At 43.9% G+C, this 18,077-nt stretch overlaps 2 protein-coding genes across 2 annotated transcripts; one reads left to right on the forward strand and one right to left on the reverse strand.

Moving 5' to 3' along the window:
• Nucleotides 1-13,486: 13,486 nt before the first annotated feature.
• On the forward strand, nt 13,487-14,691 carry uqcc5 (ubiquinol-cytochrome c reductase complex assembly factor 5). The gene is made up of 2 exons (XM_084187748.1): nt 13,487-13,738; nt 14,343-14,691. The coding sequence occupies exons 1-2, from the start codon at nt 13,582-13,584 to the stop codon at nt 14,432-14,434; spliced, it is 249 nt and encodes an 82-aa protein (XP_084043874.1). The 5' UTR covers nt 13,487-13,581; the 3' UTR covers nt 14,435-14,691.
• On the reverse strand, nt 14,540-17,377 carry ognb (osteoglycin, paralog b). The gene is made up of 6 exons (XM_084187747.1): nt 17,204-17,377; nt 16,690-16,771; nt 16,226-16,390; nt 15,895-16,097; nt 15,607-15,699; nt 14,540-15,431 (listed from the first exon to the last, which is right to left on the reverse strand). The coding sequence occupies exons 1-6, from the start codon at nt 17,300-17,302 to the stop codon at nt 15,261-15,263; spliced, it is 813 nt and encodes a 270-aa protein (XP_084043873.1). The 5' UTR covers nt 17,303-17,377; the 3' UTR covers nt 14,540-15,260.
• Between the last annotated feature and the right edge of the window lie 700 nt (nt 17,378-18,077).

Consider the following 18,077-nt stretch of genomic DNA (forward strand, 5'->3'; position numbering starts at 1 on the left):
ATCCGCATTGAGCTAAAGGGTAGAGCTGCCGCTTTCAAAGAGCGGGACTCTAATCCGGACGCTTATAAGAAATCCCACTATGCCCTCAGACGAACCATCAAACAGGCAAAGTATCAATACAGGACTAAGATTGAATCGTACTGCAATGGCTCCGACGCTTGTCGGATGTGGCAGGGCTTGCAAACTATTACAGACTACAAAGGGAAGCACAGCCGCGAGCTGCCCAGTGACACAAGCCTACCAGACGAGCTAAGTGACTTCTATGCTCGCTTCGAGGCAAGCAACACTGAAGCATGCATGAGAGCATCAGCTGTTCCGGACGACTGTGTGATCACGCTCTCCGTAGCAGATGTGAGTAAGACCTTTAAACAGGTCAACATTCACAAGGCCGCAGGGCCAGACAGATTACCAGGACGTGTACTCCGAGCATGCGCTGACCAACTGGCAAGTGTATTCACTGACATTTTCAACCTCCCTGACTGAGTCTGTAATACAAACATTTTTCAAGCAGACCACTATAGTCCCTGTGCCCAAGAACACTAAGGTAACCTGCCTAAATGACTACCGACCCGTAGCACTCATGTCTGTAGCCATGAAGTGCTTTGAAAGGCTGGTCATGGCTCACATTAACACCATTATCCCAGAAACCCTTGACCCACTCCAATTTGCATACTGCCCCAACAGATCCACAGATGATGCAATCTCTACTGCACTCCACACTGCCCTTTCCAACCTGGACAAAAGGAACACCTACGTGAGAATGCTATTCATTGACTACAGCTCAGCGTTCAACACCATAGTGCCCTCAAAGCTCTTCACTAAGCTAAGGACCCTGGGACTAAACACCTCCCTCTGCAACTGGATCCTGGACTTCCTGACGGGCCGCCCTCAAGTGGTAAGGGTAGGTACTCGGGTGGTTCAGTGAAACAATTATAGTTTCTGAGGTGGAAGTTGGGAGAGTTATATATTTTTATTTATTTATTTATTTTATTTTTTTGGTGAGGGAGGCCTGCTCTCTCCTTTCCCAGATGTTTAGTTCATTTCATTCCGATCTCCTCTGCATTATTGTAGCCATCTGCTGCAGCCTGTCAACTATGCCTCTGCCTATCCCTGTTCTCTCCTCTCCGCACAGGCTACACAAACGCCTCACACCGCGTGGCTGCTGCCTCTCTAACCTGGTGGTCCCTGCACGCACCACACACCTGGAGTTCCAGGTCTCAGGCAGCCTCTGGAACTGCCGTTCTGCCGCCAACAAGGCTGACTTCATCCCAGCCTATGCTACCCTCCAGTCCCTCGACTTCCTGGCGCTGACGGAAACATGGATTACCACTGAAAACACTGCTACTCCTACTGCTCTCTCCTCGTCTGACCATGTGTTCTCGCATACCCCGAGAGCATCTGGTCAGAGGGGTGGTGGCACAGGAATCCTCATCTCTCCCAAGTGGTCATTCTCAATTTTTCCCCTAACCCATCTGTCTATCTCCTCATTTGAATTCCACGCTGTCACAGTCACTAGCCCATTTAAGCTTAATATCCTTGTCATCTATCGCCCTCCAGGTTCCCTTGGAGAGTTCATCAATGAGCTTGACGCCTTGATAAGTTCCTTTCCTGAGGATGGCTCACCCTTCACAGTTTTGGGGGATTTCAACCTCCCTACGTCTACATTTGACTCATTTCTCTCTGCCTCCTTCTTTCCACTCCTCTCCTCTTTTGACCTCACCCTCTCACCATCCCCCCCCACTCACAAGGCAGGCAATACGCTTGACTTCATCTTTACTAGATGTTGCTCTTCTACTAATCTCACTGCAACTCCCCTCCATGTCTCCGACCACTACTTTGTATCCTTTTCTCTCTCGCTCTCCTCCAACACTACTCACTCTGCCCCTACACAGATGGTAACGCGCCGCCGCAACCTTCGCTCTCTCTCTCCCACTACTCTCTCCTCTTCCATCCTATCATCTCTTCCCTCTGCTCAATGCTTCTCCCTCCAATCTCCTGATTCTGCCTCCTCAACCCTCCTCTCCTCCCTTTCTGCATCCTTTGACTCCCTGTGTCCCCTATCCTCCCGGCCGGCTCGGTCCTCCCCTCCAGCTCCGTGGCTTGATGACTCATTGCGAGCTCACAGAACAGAGCTCCGGGCAGCTGAGCGGAAATGGAAGAAAACTAAACTCCCTGCCGACCTGGCATCTTTTCACTCCCTCCTCTCTACATTTTCTTCATCTGTTTCTGCTGCTAAGGCCACTTTCTACCACTCTAAATTCCAAGCATCTGCCTCTAACCCTAGGAAGCTCTTTGCCACATTCTCCTCACTGCTGAATCCCCCCCCCCCCCCCCCCCCCCTCCTCCCTCTCTGTGGATGACTTTGTCAACCACTTTGAAAAGAAGGTTGACGACATCCGATCCTCGTTTGTTAAGTCTAATGACACTGCTGGTCCTGCTCACACTGCCCTACCCTATGCTTTGACTTCTTTTTTTTTATATACTTTGTTTATTGAATTTTCAGTACCAGCATTTAGTAAATAATTGCACTTGAAAGTTATTTGGTATGAATATGGAACAACAATTTGAAGACAACGATACAGCAAAACATAGAGAGACAGACATGTAAGAAAAAATAGACATTAAATACATAAATAAGATAAAACACAAAAAAAAAAAAAAAAAAAAAAAAAAAGGAAAAATATCTGTTTTGATCCAGTTGTTATAGGTCAGCTAGCACAGTTATTACCGTCCTTAACATCCGAGATGTCGTATATGCACATACCAGGCTTCTTACATCACCAATATATAAATATACATCACTCTGGAACTGCAGGGAAATGTATTCTTTTAACATAAGAAAAGAAGGGAGCCCACTTTGCATAGAATTTGTCTACAGACCCATTGAGTGTCTGTTTTATTTTCTCCAACTTTATGCAATTCAAAATAGATTTAATCCAAAGAGCATGAGAAGGGGCTGCAGAGGATTTCCATCTAAGTAAAATTAATCGTCTCGCTAACAACTTGACAAAGGCAATTACATCCTTATTCATTTTGGTCAATTGTATTGTGGGTAAGGAAACTCCAAATAATGCAATGAGAGGGTCTGGCTCGATCTGTGTGCCGCTTAATTCTGAGAGTGTGTTAAAGATGTCTTTCCAGAAACCAACAAGAGATGGGCAGCACCAAAACATGTGCACATGATTGGCAGGGGACTGGTTACATCGAACACAATTAGGGTTCACATCCTTGTAAATTTTTGATAGTCTTGCTTTGGTCCAGTGGGCCCTATGAATGAGTTTGCATTGGATGAGGCCGTGTCGAGCGCAAATAGAAGAGCTATGTACCCTTTTGAGTGCCCCTTCCCATAGTTCATCAGATATTTCCTCACCCAGTTCCTCCTCCCAAGAGGATTTGATATTGTTTAATGAGATGGCTTGTAGTGAGCAAATTTGACTATAGATTATTGACAATGTGCCTTTCTGATTAGGAAGTGGGGTGAGAAATGTGTCGAACTGTGTTCCACCAGAAAGGTTGGGGAATCCTGGATCTATGCTACGGACATAGCTCCGGACTTGTAAGAACCTAAAAAAATGATGTCTGGGGAGACCAAATTTAGCTGATAATTGTTGAAACGTACTAAATGTATTGTTAGTATACAGATCTCTGAATCTTTTAATACCGAGATTAGACCATGTTGAGAAAGCACCATCAATCATAGATGGGGGAAAAGCTGGGTTTGAGGCTACCGGAGCCAAGGAAGAGGTTGTTTGAAACCCAAAGTGGCGCCTAAATTGATTCCAGATCTTCAATGTTGTTTTGACACATTTATTATTGGTGAAGGAGGAGTAAGTGCCTGTAATAGAGGAGTGAGCGAGGGAAGACAATGATGCCGGTGTAGACGAGGCAGCCTCCATCTCCAGCCAAGTTGGGGGTGGGAATATCACTCTGCTCTGCAACCAGTACTGAATGATCCTAAGGTTAGCGGCCCAATAATAGAATCTGAAATCTGGTAGAGCTAGACCGCCGTCTGGTTTGGGCCTCTGCAAGAGCTGTTTTCGCATCCTAGGAGGCTTTTTGTCCCATATAAAGGGTAGAATTAGGCCGTCGATCTTTTTGAAAAATGTATTGGGTAGAAATATTGGAAGGCACTGATAGAGGTATAAGAATTTAGGGAGAGTATTCATTTTAATAGAGTTAATTCTAGCAACTAAGGAGAGGTGTAGCAAAGACCACCGTTCCAAATCGTCCTTAGTACGGGTTAAGAGAGGAGCAAAGTTGGCTTGAAAAAGGTTTTCAAACCTAATTGTGACATGTACCCCGAGATAAATAAAACTACTGTGAGCTATTTTAAATGGCAAGTTATGTAAAGGGGATTTTTTTGCAGCCATGTTAAGTGGCATCAATTCACTTTTACTGAGATTTAGTTTATACCCTGATAAGTGACCGAAGGATGCGAAAGTGGCAAGGGCAGCAGGGACAGAGACAGAAAGATTGGATGTGTATATTAATAAATCATCTGCATATAAAGACAGTTTGTGTTCGTGCCCGTATCTGACTATGCCTTTGATGAGGGGGTTGGAGCGAAGTGCTATTGCAAGTGGCTCTATGGCGAGGGCAAACAGTAAGGGACTTAAAGGGCAACCCTGACGTGTCGATCTTTGCAAAGGGAAGCGATCTGATTGAGTGTTATTAGTCCTGACAGAGGCTTGGGGGGATGAGTACAGAAGTTTTATCCAGGTCATGAATTTGGAGCCAAAGCCAAATTTATTTAGAGTGTAAAAAAGGTATTTCCATTCCACCCGATCAAACGCTTTCTCCGCGTCCAGGGATATAATGGCTTCAGAGGTATTGTCGACAGAAGGATTGTATATAATATTAAATAATCTTCGGAGATTGAAGAATGAGTGTCTATTTTTTATAAATCCTGTTTGATCCGGAGAGATAATTGATGGGAGGACTGTTTCTAGCCGCGTTGCCAGAATTTTGGCTAGAATTTTATAGTCCACATTTAGCAGGCTAATTGGACGGTATGATGCACAGTCAAGAGGGTCTTTGTTTTTTTTAAGAATAACACAAATGGTTGCTTGAGTGAGAGTATGTGGGAGAGCACCATTTACAAATGCATCATTGTACATTTCAATTAGAATAGGGGCTATTTTGGTGATAAACTTTTTGTAAAACTCTGTCGGGTAGCCATCAGGCCCTGGGCTTCTCCCAGATTGAAGGGATTTGACAGCGTTAGACAGTTCTTCAACAGTGATCGGCTGCTCTAATTTTTTAACCAAATCCCGGCCGACCGAAGGCACAGATAGTGAGTGGAAGAAATCATCCAATTCCAGTGTATCCGCTTTACTTTCAGAGGTATATAGAGACTGGTAAAATCTCTTGAACTCCTCATTGATCCCCCCAGGATCTAATGATATCCCAGATGATGTACGAATTTTTGTAATCTGAGATGATGATGATTGTTGACGTAACTTGTGAGCTAATAATTTACTGGCTTTATCTCCTTGTTCATAGTAAGTGCTCCTAGACTTGACAAGCATTTCAGTAACCTGGTCTGTTAATAGTGTGTCAAATTCTGCTTGCAGAGTTAAACGTTCCTTATAAATATCCGGGGATGGTGAAACGGCATAAATGTCATCTAATTGGGCAATACAGCGTGTTAGCATAGATAACCTATTCCTTTTCAATTTGTTCTCATGTGCGGTGTAGGAGATAATTTCACCTCTGATATAAGCTTTCAAAGTTTCCCAGAGAGTAGACGCAGAGATGTTTGGGGTTCTATTTGTAATCATGAAAAAGTCGATTTGACTCAAAACAAAATTGACAAAGTGTTCATTACTGAGCAGTTGAGTTTTTAGTCGCCAAGGCGGTCGCTGATTGTCAACATTTTGAAAAGCTACTTCCATAGTAACAGGGGCGTGGTCAGATACAACAATTGGGTTATATGAACATGAAGATATGGAGTGGAGGAGCCGGTCATCAACAAGGAAGTAGTCTATGCGCGTAAAAGTGTGGTGAACCGATGAGAAAAAAGAGTATGCTTTCCCAGCTGGGTTAACCATTCTCCAAGGATCTGAGACTGCGAATTCAGACATAAAGGTTCGAACAACTCTAGCTGAGGTTGATAAGGTGGTAGGTTTAGTGGAGGATCGATCCAATTGTGGGTCTAACCAACAGTTAAAGTCACCTCCTAAAATCAACATATGGGTGGACATATCTGGGAGTGTAGAGAAAACTGATTTGAAAAAATCACCATTGTCCCAATTAGGAGCATAGATATTAACAAGAAGAACCTTTGTATTGAGCAGCCTACCACTGACAATTATATATCTACCATGGGGATCTGCGATCACCTTAGAACATGTAAAAGGTACCGATCTGTGAAGTAAAATAGCCACCCCTCTCGCCTTACTCTGAAATGAGGAATGGAACACCTGACCCACCCATCTGCACCTAAGACTTGAGTGTTGTGATACCTTCAGATGAGTTTCTTGGAGAAAGATGATGTGAGCTTTCAAATGATGAAGATGGTGTAGCACCATACTACGTTTAACTGGGTTATTTATGCCCCTGCAGTTCCAAGTAAGAAAATTAAAGCCATTCCCTCCAGCAGTATGGGCTACACTAGGCTGAGTCATATCTTAAGAGAGAGAGAGGATGTGTAAAGGACAAGGTACAATGTAAACTGAAGATCTTAGTTGAACCTAAAAGCGCAAATGTAAAAAACAAAGACAAACGAAGAGGCACAAAAAACATATACAAACTATATACAAATAGAGAGTGAACAAACCCTTCCCTCACACCCGCCCTTGCCGAAGCATCTCCCCAAATGAGATGCAAGCAAAACCCTAAATACGAAGAAAGTTTAGAGCTAAGCATGATAACTCTTACTCTGTGCTACCTAAGATTAGTGACCATTTAACTAGAGTAAGCCAAACATGGATAGAATGGTCCCCAATAGAGTCTAAGGAAAACTATCCTCGATTAAGAGAGGTTTAACCTCGACGCAGATGGTAAATGATCAAACTGAAACAGCCATGCAGACCCCCAGATATTGGCATTAGAGGCGGCAAACCTGGGCTGGAAATAAAGAGATAAAAAAGAGAATGACATTCATATGTCGATGAACCCAGCAAAAATGGCTTCGTTAGTCACCCATTCGGCCTGCTAACTAGCCTGCTAGGAAGACCAGCCAGCCAACCATTTGTTACACACCATGCGGTACAACAGCCGCTTTCACGTTCTTGTTGATGAAATCTGCCGCTATAGCCGGGTCCTCGAATCTGTGCATGGAGCCGTCCGGTAAAGTCAGTCTCAAAACCGCAGGGTAGATGAGGCCGAACTTCACGCCCGGGCAGGCGTGTAGTTGGCGTTTCACAGCTCCAAAGCTAGCCCGCCTCTTAGCCACAGCTGTTGTGTAGTCCGCAAATATCGAGACTCTTTTACCCTTATGTAGAAGAGGGGATGCTTCTCCCGATCTTCTCAGTATGTCGTTGCGGACGTGAAAGAAATGCACCCTGATGACAAATGGTCGTGGGGGTTCTCCATCCCTGAATCGGCTACGCAGAGTGCGGTGAGCCCGGTCTAGCAATGGCTTCTCCTCTAGCCCGAGCAGCTCCTGAAGTAGCTGGGCCAAGTACTCCGTGGGCCTTGGGCCCTCCACTCCCTCCGGTATTCCCAGTAGACGAATGTTGTTCCTCCGCATTCTACTTTCCATATCTTCGCATCTATTATCGAGGAATGCCACCCTAGATGTCAATGAGCCGACGTTAGCCTCTAGCTCGCTAATGCGAGTGCTGTGGTCTGTAGCACCTCGCTCCAAATCCGATAAAGTCACCCCATGTGCGTCGAGCTTATTCTGTATACTCTCGATAGATTTTTTAAGCTCGTCTTTGATCGTTGATATCTCTGACCTGAGATTGGTAGAGAGACAGTCAATTTTTCCGAAAATGTCGGTTTTGAGGGTGCCTATCACGGATTGCAGCATCTCCACAGTCAGTGTTTCCGTGGGGCCGGCATTGGCAGCGTTCGGTGGCGGGGGTGAGTCGGGAGAAGTTGCAGGCTTGTTGCGGCCTGCTCTTGCAGACTCTGTTTTTGGCCGGGTTGATGTCATTACGAATTTAAATTTATTAAACTTGAACTGAGTTGTTTATGGGTCTCTTCAGACGCCTGGGCAAACAGAAATGTATGCAATTTTGCAAAGTTAAATATATAAATTTGGTCACTAACTCAGGAGCGATAGGGAGACGCGTGCTACATCCTTGGCTTCCAACAGCGCCATGCTTTGACTTCTTTCTCCCCTCTCTCTCCAGATAAAATCTTGCGACTAGTGACTGCAGGCCGCCCAACAACCTGCCCGCTTGACCCCATCCCCTCCTCTCTTCTCCAGACCATCTCCGGTGACCTTCTCCCCTACCTCACCTCGCTGATCAACTCATCCTTGACCGCTGGCCATGTCCCTTCCGTCTTCAAGAGAGCGAGAGTTGCACCCCTTCTCAAAAAACCAACACTCGATCCCACTGATGTCAACAACTACAGACCAGTATCCCTTCTTTCTTTTCTTTCCAAAACTATTGAGCGTGCCGTCTTTAGCCAACTCTCTTGCTATCTCTCTCAGAATGACCTTCTTGATCCAAACCAGTCAGGTTTCAGGACTGGTCATTCAACTGAGACTGCTCTTCTCTGTGTCACGGAGGCTCTCCGCACTGCTAAAGCTAACTCTCTCTCCTCTGCTCTTGTCCTTCTAGACCTGTCTGCTGCCTTTGATACAGTGAACCATCAGATCCTCCTCTCCACCCTCTCCGAGCTGGGCATCTCCGGCGCGGCTCACTCCTGGATTGCGTCCTACCTGACCGGTCGCTCCTACCAAGTGGCGTGGCGAGAAGCTGTCTCCGCACCACGTGCTCTCACCACTGGTGTCCCCCAGGGCTCAGGTCTAGGCCCTCTCCTTTTCTCCCTATACACCAAGTCACTTGGCTCTGTCATATCCTCACATGGCCTCTCCTATCATTGCTACGCTGACGATACACAACTAATCTTCTCCTTTCCCCCTTCTGATAACCAGGTGGCGAATTGCATCTCTGCATGTCTGGCCGACATATCAGTATGGATGACGGATCACCACCTCAAGCTGAACCCTGGCAAGACGGAGCTGCTCTTCCTCCCGGGGAAGGACTGCCTGTTCCATGATCTCGCCATCACGGTTGACAACTCCGTTGTGTCCTCCTCCCAGAGTGCGAAGAGCCTTGGCGTGACCCTGGACAACACCCTGTCGTTCTCCGCTAACATCAAGGCGGTGACCCGATCCTGCAGGTTCATGCTCTACAACATTCGGAGAGTACGACCCTGCCTTACACAGGAAGCGGCACAGGTCCTAATCCAGGCACTTGTCATCTCCCGTCTGGATTACTGCAACTCGCTGTTGGCTGGGCTCCCTGCCTGTGCCATTAAACCCCTACAACTCATCCAGAATGCCGCAGCCCGTCTGGTGTTCAACCTTCCCAAGTTCTCTCACGTCACCCCCCTCCTCCGCACACTCCACTGGCTTCCAGTTGAAGCTCGCATCCGTTACAAGACCATGGTGCTTGCCTATGGAGCAGTGAGGGGAACGGCACCTCCGTACCTTCAGGCTCTGATCAGTCCCTACACCCAAACGAGGGCATTGCGTTCATCCACCTCTGGCCTGCTGGCTCCCCTTCCTCTGCGGAAGCATAGTTCCCGCTCAGCCCAGTCAAAACTGTTCGCTGCTCTGGCACCCCAATGGTGGAACAAGCTCCCTCACGACGCCAGGACAGCGGAGTCACTCACCACCTTCCGGAGACATTTGAAACCCCACCTCTTTAAGGAACACCTGGGATAGGATAAAGTAATCCTTCTACCCCCCCCCCCCCCCAAAAAAAAATAAAAAATATATATATATATATTTTTTTTAAGTATAACTGTAAAGTGGTTATCACACTGGCTATAAGGTGAATGCACCAATTTGTAGTCGCTCTGGATAAGAGCGTCTGCTAAATGACGTAAATGTGCCCTTGAGCAAGGCACTTAACCCTAATTGCTCCTGTAAGTCGCTCTGGATAAGAGCGTCTGCTAAATGACTAAAATGTAAATGTAAATGTAACAACACATCTGCCATGCTGATCCTCAACAAGGGGGCCCCTCAGGGGTGTGTGCTCAGTCCCCTCCTGTATTCGCTGTTCACCCATGACTGCATGGCCAGACACGACTCCAACACCATCCTTAAGTTTGCCGACGACACAACAGTGGCAGGCCTGATCACCGACAACGATGAGACAGCCTATAGGGAGGAGGTCAGAGACCTGGCCGTGTGGTGCCAGGATAACAACCTCTCCCTCAACGTGACCAAGACAAAGGAGATGATTGTGGCCTACAGGAAAAAGAGGACCGAGCACGCCCCCATTCTCATCAACGGGGCTGTAGTGGAGCAGGTTGAGAGCTTCAAGTTCCTTGGTGTCCACATCACCAACAAACTATCATGGTCAAAACACACCAAGACAGTCGAGAAGAGGGCACGGCAAATCCTTTTCACCCTCAGGTGACTGAAAAGATTTGGCATGGGTCCTCAGATCCTCAAAAATTCTACAGCTGCACCATCGAGAGCATCCTGACTGTTTGCATCACTGCCTGGTATGGGAACTGCTCGGCCTCCGAACGCAAGGCACTAAAGAGGGCAGTGCGTACGGCTCAGTACATCACAGGGGCCAAGCTTCCTGCCATCCAGGACCTCTATACCAAGTGGTGTCAGAGGAAGGCCCTAAAAATTGTCAAAGACTCCAGCCACCCTAGTCATAGACTGTTCTCTCTGCTACCGCACGGCAAGCGGTACCGGAGCGCCAAGACTAGGTCCAAAAGGCTTCTTAACAGCTTCTACCCCCAAGCCATAAGACTCCTGAACAGCTAATCAAATGGCTACCCGGACTATTTGTATTGTCCTCCCCCCCCCCCTATTTTACGCTACTTTTACTCTTTGTTTATTATCTTTGCATAGTCACTTTAACTCTACCTACATGTACAGTTGAAGTCGGAAGTTTACATACACTTAGGTTGGAGTCATTAAACTCGTTTTTCAACCACTTTTTCAACCACATGGCATGTCGATTAGGACATCCACTTTTTGCATGACACAAGTAATTTTTCCAACAATTATTTACAGAAAGATCATTTCACTTATAATTCACTGTATCACAATTCCAGTGGGTCAGACGTTTACATACACTAAGTTGACTGTGCCTTTAAACAGTTCGGAAAATTCCAGAAAATTATGTCATGGCTTTAGAAGCTTCTGATAGGCTAATTGACATCATTTGTGTCAATTGGAGGGGTACCTATATATATATTATATATTATTATATATATATATATTATATTATATATATATATTGGTCATTTAGCAGACGCTCTTATCCAGAGCGACTTACAGGAGCAATTAGGGTTAAGTGCCTTGCTCAAGGGCACATCGACAGGTTTTTCACCTAGTCGGCTCGGGGATTAGAACCAGCGACCATTCAGTTACTGGCACAACGCTCTTAACCACTAAGCTACCTGCCGCCCGGTACCTGTGGATGTATTTCAAGGCCTACCTTCAAATACAGTGCCTCTTTCTTGACATCATGGGAAAATCAAAAGAAATCAGCCAAGACCTCAGAAAAAGAATTGTAGACCTCCACAAGTCTGGTTCATCCTTTTTTTTTTTTCAATTTCCAAACGCCTGAAGGTACCATGTTAATCTGTACAAACAATCGTACGCAAGTATAAACACCATGGGACCACGCACCGTCATACCACTCAGGAAGGAGACGCGTTCTGTCTCCTAGAGATTAAAGTACTTTGGTGCGAAAAATGCTAATCAATCCCAGAACAACAGCAAAGGACCTTGTGAAGATGCTGGAAGAAACGGGTACAAAAGTATCTATATCCACAGTAAAACGAGTCCTATATCAACATAACCTGAAAGGCCGCTCAGCAAGGAAGAAGCCACTGCTCCAAAACCGCCATAAAAAAGCCAGACTACGGTTTGCAACTGCACATGGGGACAAAGATCGTACTTTTTGGAGAAATGTCCTCTGGTCTGATGAAACAAAAATAGAACTGTTTGGCCATAATGACCATCTTTATGTTTGGAGGAATTAGGGGGTCGCTTGCAAGCCGAAGAACACCATCCCAACCGTGAAGCACTGGGGTGGAAGCATCATGCTGTGGGGGTGCTTTGCTGCAGGAGGGACTGGTGCACTTCACAAAATAGATGGCATCCTGAGGAAGGAAAATTATGTGGATATATTGAAGCAACATCTCAAGACATCAGTCAGGAAGTTAAAGCTTGGTCGCAAATGGGTCTTCCAAATCGACAATGACCCCAAGCATACTTCCAAAGTTGTGGCAAAATGGCTTAAGGACAACAAAGTCAAGGTATTGGAGTGGCCATCACAAAGCCCTGACCTCAATCCTATAGAAAATGTGTGGGCAGAACTGAAAAAGCGTGTGCGAGCAAGGAGGCCTACAAACCTGACTCAGTTACACCAGCTCTGTCAGGAGGAATGGGCCAAAATTCACCCAACTTATTGTGGGAAGCTTGTGGAAGGCTACCCAAAACGTTTGACCCAAGTTAAACCATTTAAAGGCAATGCTACCAAATACTAATTGAATGTGATGAAAGAAATAAAAGCTGAAATATTATTCTGACATTTCACATTCTTAAAATAAAGTGGTGATCCTAACTGACCTAAGACAGGGAATTTATACTAGGATTAAAAGTCAGGAATTGTGAAAAACTGAGTTTAAATGTGTTTGGCTAAGGTGTATGTAATCTTCCAACTTCAACTGTACATATTACTTCAATTACCTCGACTAACCTGTGCCCCCGCACATTGACTCTGTACCGGTACCCCCTCTATATAGCCTCGCTACTGTTATTTTACTTCTGCTCTTTAATTATTTTATTTTTTTATTTTGTATTTATCTATTTTTTACTTAACACTTATTTTTCTTAACTGCATTGTTGGTTAAGGACTTGTAAGTAAGCATTTCACTGTAAGGTCTACACCTGTTGTATTCGGCACAATTGACAAATACAATTTGATTTGATTTGATATTCCGCCTTTCATTTCCTTCCCAATCCTTTTTGCAATTTAAAATTGCAGTGATATAGGATATTCATCCATTATAGTATTATGATGTGGTTATAATGCATTGTAAGACTTGTCATAAGCATGTATAACCCCTCATTATCATCTCATACGTCAAGCTAGCTTGATGGTGGTTGATTATCTTTGGTAAGGGGGTAGGCAGTTGGATATCTTGTTTGAAGTTGAATATCTTTGGTAAGAGTTTGACGTCACGTGAACCAATGAAAACGCTAAGAAATATGACGTCTGCAACGCCATCTTCTCTTATGCCGCTTCATGATCAAAGCAGTGGTAAAGGACAAGTAAGGTCTCCATGCATGGTATGCAATAAAGTAAGTAACATAACAAGGGATTATCGACGGCATTTTACTTAGCCGGTATGCTACCTTGCCTGCTACTTAGGTAATTGAAAATACTGTGAGTGTTGAAAGACGAGGAACAGAAGAGAGAAATGTTTCAGAGGAAGAGTCAAAATATCAAGTACATCCTGAGTCTTGTGCCAGGGAAACGTCGCTTTGGGGTGTACAGATTTCTGCCTGTCTTCTTCTGTATTGGAGGTGTGATGGAATGGGTCATGATCAACGTGAGGATAGGAAGGGAGACATTCTGTAAGTATTCAAACCTCTGGCTGACTTTATCTGCACTGTCAAACAAGCAAACACTGTTTAAGCATCACTGTATGTGAATGTACGTACGGTAGTACTCCTACCTCTGCCAAGAGGGCCCACACTTTTATTGTTATAGCACAGGTGGGAGTTAACGTTAGTGCACCGGCCCTGTAAGTTTCTGTTTTAAGCCATATTCAGGTTGTTCACTACAGTGGGATAGTCCTTGATAGCTCGGGGCTTTTAATGGAGTTACAGTTTGTGTGGATGTATAAAAGGGAGTGTGCCTGTGGCCTCCCAATGTGAGTACTACCTCTGCCACAAGAGCCCAGGCTTGTATGGCACTTGTCCTGTAACCAAAGGGTCACTCATTCAAACCCTGCTCCAGTTGTTCGTCTGAAATCGACACTGTAGTATAAATTGGTTTCAGACAACTTGGGCTACTGCTTAGGTTACAGTCAATACAAGTCTGTTGGTCCTCTTCAGAAAGCTAAGATTGTGCAATTTTTAAGTCACTGGTTCTGCTACTGTAAAGAGTGTAATATATTGTCTATTATAGAATCAGTTAACCCACCCTCTGTTTCATTCATCTCCATTTCTCCTTCAGATGATGTCTACAGAAGAAAGAAGTCAGAGAGGGAATACCAGCAGAAGATCGATGATGGATTGATTGTACTTACTGAACCAGTAGCCAAGTGAATTACTGAACCAGTAGCCACTATAATGGAAGTGGAACACTTGAGGTGTGATCGGGACACAAACACTGGTGTTTGCAATGCAATAGACTTGAGGCAAACATTTCTGGATGGTTCAAAAGACTGATATTTAATGTATGGAGAAAATAAAACATTGTTTATTTATGTACTCTTCATTATACTGAGATGGGATGAAACATTTTTATGAGCCAAACATGACAACGTGGTATTCGTCTAATAAAAGTGACATTACTCAGTGGAGACATCGCAGTGTCGTTTGAATAATTTTGTATTGTTTTTATTCTGATAAATGAATGTAAACTTTTACGGGAAGTTACATGTCATTTAAAATATATGTTAACAGTTTCAAATGTTTGCAAATTGTAGTTAGACTTTATGTACATTTATTAGCCATTATTACTTGAAAAGTAGATGAATGCAACTGATGCAATATCCAGATGTGCTATTGGAAATATAAAACAACATAAACATTGAGGAAAAATGGTCTCAAGAGTATTGTGCATATAGTTATGTCGTGTAAGAGAACTCCTATGTTCACTCCTGCACTACTTAAGAGGACACCAATTTAACCAATCATGGTTGGAAAGACAACCTAAGAGACTCATTCAATTGTAACTTACAAAACAAACACATTTCTCATATTACATGGCTCTGCTCTATATATCGTAACATACCGGTACACACTTCTCATATTACATGCCACTCCTGCGCTATGATCTATTGACTTGTGTATTACATTAGTTAGCCCTTTTCACAAGGGAACCCCTCACTGTAGTATTGTGGTCCTCTCTAGACTGTATCCCACTGGTTCAGTGGTACGGTCCAATGGGCAGGGCCCTGAGGCAAACAAAGCTGTTGGGATGCTTGGCCAGCATCAGAGGGTTGCCGTCCAGTCTCACCTCCTCCATGTTGGCTCTGATGTACTGAGTGTTGTTGCCTTGGCAGAAGGTCTCATCCGATAGCGTGGTGATCTTATTGTTCTGCAGGGGGAGTAGATTAGAAGACAAGATGTTGGTTGGTAAAAACTTTTTTGTTTAGTTTTTTACAATTATACATTTGCCTGCACATGCATTTATACTCTAAAATGTGTTGTTAGGTAAAATATACATATTTGTCTAAATGTTATTGCTGTGGGAGGGAAAGTTGTAAACAGACATATAGGTGCACAATGTGCAGACTCTCTGGAAGTTGTGGGATCGCCTCAAGCTCGTTATTGCCAAGGTAGAGGTACACCATCTTGGTGAGTTTCTGAGAAAAGAGATTTGATGTTTTGTTTACATACTGCATGGTATTTCAGGTAAGATTCATGTTTGGCATGGAAATTGTTGTTCAAATTCTATTGACATTCAAGGCAACAATTACTCAGACTGTAAAATGTTACTGTATGTAAAAAAAAAAAAAAAAGTGTTTGCTCCAGAATCTTGGACTGACTTCCTGGCATACCTTAAAAGCAGTTGACTTTACACCCTTGGTTTTAAGCTGGTTGTAATTGGCATTGAAGGATATGAGTTTGGCAGGTAACATGGGCAGTTTGGCCAGCTTGTTCTCTGAGAGATTGAGCTCTTCAAGGAGAGCAAGCTTTGAGAAAGCTCCGTCTTCTATCTCAGAGATGAGGTTCCCAGTCAGATCGATTCTTCTCAAAGTTGCTATAAAATGTTAAAGACCATAAACTTTAGAGATGTTCACTAAAAAAGCTAGAGTGATAAGTGAATTACATCTTAATGTTGGTCTTTAAAAAAGTCCACAGTGTTACAAAGCCACTCTAATCACTTACCAATGTCTGCAAAGTCTTTGTTGGTGATTTTTGTGATTTTGTTGTAGCGTGCGTAGAGATAGGCAGTTTCCTTGGGCAGGGATGGAACTGCTGTCATCTCGGGGGAGACCTCCTCACAGTATACCGACCCAGTCAGACACACACACAGCAGGCACGTGGGCAGCTCTGAAATCCATAGCCATGTCCTTTAAATGCATTCTCCTTCAGCAATGACTTCCAAGTTTTCCTATCGATCAGCCAAGTAATCCCTCCCTGTATTCATCTCTCTTCATTCTTTATAGAAACCAAACATAAACGTGTGCCATACTAGTCAACAGGGAACTACATTTAACATTCCTGCTGTAATGTTTGGATGTTTACTGCATTCACAAAGGGGAAAACGGCTCATTAGATCTAGCATATGGCCTTAATAAATAAGTTATTGTGAAGCCCTTTTCTCCAGTGTGTCTCCAGAATAAACTCACCACCCTCATCTTTAGGAGCTGCTGCTGGGCTTGTATCTGAGTCTCCAGCGGTGTCATAGTCTGGGATGGTCACAGCCTCTTTCTGTGGAATTGTTTAGAAGAAATGTCTCCAGATCACCTCACAAGAGAAGACATAAGCTGGGTATTTTATTTCACACCAACTGAGTTTTACTAACAGTCTGATTATCTGCAAGCATTCATTTGTAATCTCAGACCCCCAATGTATAGTCATCACAGACTAATACTGTATGTTGAGTCATCATTTAGGCAGGGATAGGGTTTGGCACCTGGTGTGAGGGACTTTTATGATTTGCTGAAATGGGGATATACATTCAATAACAACTCTCATATGCAAACTTTAAGCTTTGTAATTGTATGACAGATTCTGGTAAGAAGGTTTTAATAGTTATGGGATCCTGCCTCAAAAACACATTTTCAAAAACTCTAAACAAAATCAAATAATCATACATTTGCCCAAAAATATTTACAAAAGATATGCACTTCCAAAAATTACCTTAGGTTTCCTTGCTTCCATGTATCCATTTCTTGCTGCAGAAGAGAGCATCCACGGCACCAGAATAATGGTGAAAAACAAAGTCCTCAGGTCCATCATTGTGTCTAACAGCTGGGACGGGAGCAGAGCAGTACTGAGGACAGAGGGGTAGGGCTGTGAGTACTGGGCTGAGATCTGAGTGAGCAGGAGGAAAATTTTCCATCCAGTTTTAAAGAAAAGCTGCCAGTGGAGTATTGAGTAAGACTAGGGAACAAACCTTAACCCAATATTTGCTGTCAAAGTAGCCTTCTCATCTCGCCAGTTTTGACAGCTTTTGGAAATGGGCATGTTTTAGAAAATTGTGAAAGCTGACAGTAGGCCGTGGATGCAAGTCATTTCAGGTTAAACCACACCGGTTCATAAAATTAGAAAATAAAACATTAAACTCTAACGGTTTTAAGCCAAATATATCTTTATTTATTTTTATAGTAACGAACCGTTGAAATTATAAAATGTAAAGTACTAGTGTTATAAAGTGATTAAAATATGAACATGTATATCAAGAGTGTAAAATGCATATCACACCCACTTGTTTGCCTTATTATTATTTTTTATGCAACTTGTTGTCACAGACCCCTGCATCCCTATAAATTCAACCATTATGTTGAAATAAAAAGAAGACCTTTGTGCCTCTTGGATGGACTGACAAACCCCCTGTGCTGTGTATGTTGGAAAAAAAAGTTGGAAAAAGTTCATGGAAAAAGGCTGGCTTTTAAAAATAAGAACTATTTATCTGGAAAATACTGACTGGTGTGGACAGAGTGGAGAAAGAGAGAGAACTTAAACGTAAAGAGCAGTGGGATATGATTACTGGAATTTTGGACAGAACTCTTTT

This window comes from Coregonus lavaretus, assembly GCF_964263955.1.
Source record: "Coregonus lavaretus genome assembly, chromosome: 22".
Lineage (NCBI taxonomy): Eukaryota > Metazoa > Chordata > Actinopteri > Salmoniformes > Salmonidae > Coregonus > Coregonus lavaretus.

Coding starts and splice junctions, on each gene's coding strand:
- uqcc5 (XM_084187748.1), top strand. CDS start 13,582: ATGTTTCAGAGGAAGAGTCAAAATATCAAGTACATCCTGAGTCTTGTG. Junction 13,739..14,342: donor GATAGGAAGGGAGACATTCT/GTAAGTATTCAA, acceptor TTTCTCCTTCAG/ATGATGTCTACAGAAGAAAG.
- ognb (XM_084187747.1), bottom strand. CDS start 17,302: ATGATGGACCTGAGGACTTTGTTTTTCACCATTATTCTGGTGCCGTGG. Junction 16,391..16,689: donor AGCTCCTAAAGATGAGGGTG/GTGAGTTTATTC, acceptor TATGGATTTCAG/AGCTGCCCACGTGCCTGCTG. Junction 15,432..15,606: donor TGCACATTGTGCACCTATAT/GTCTGTTTACAA, acceptor CTCCCCCTGCAG/AACAATAAGATCACCACGCT.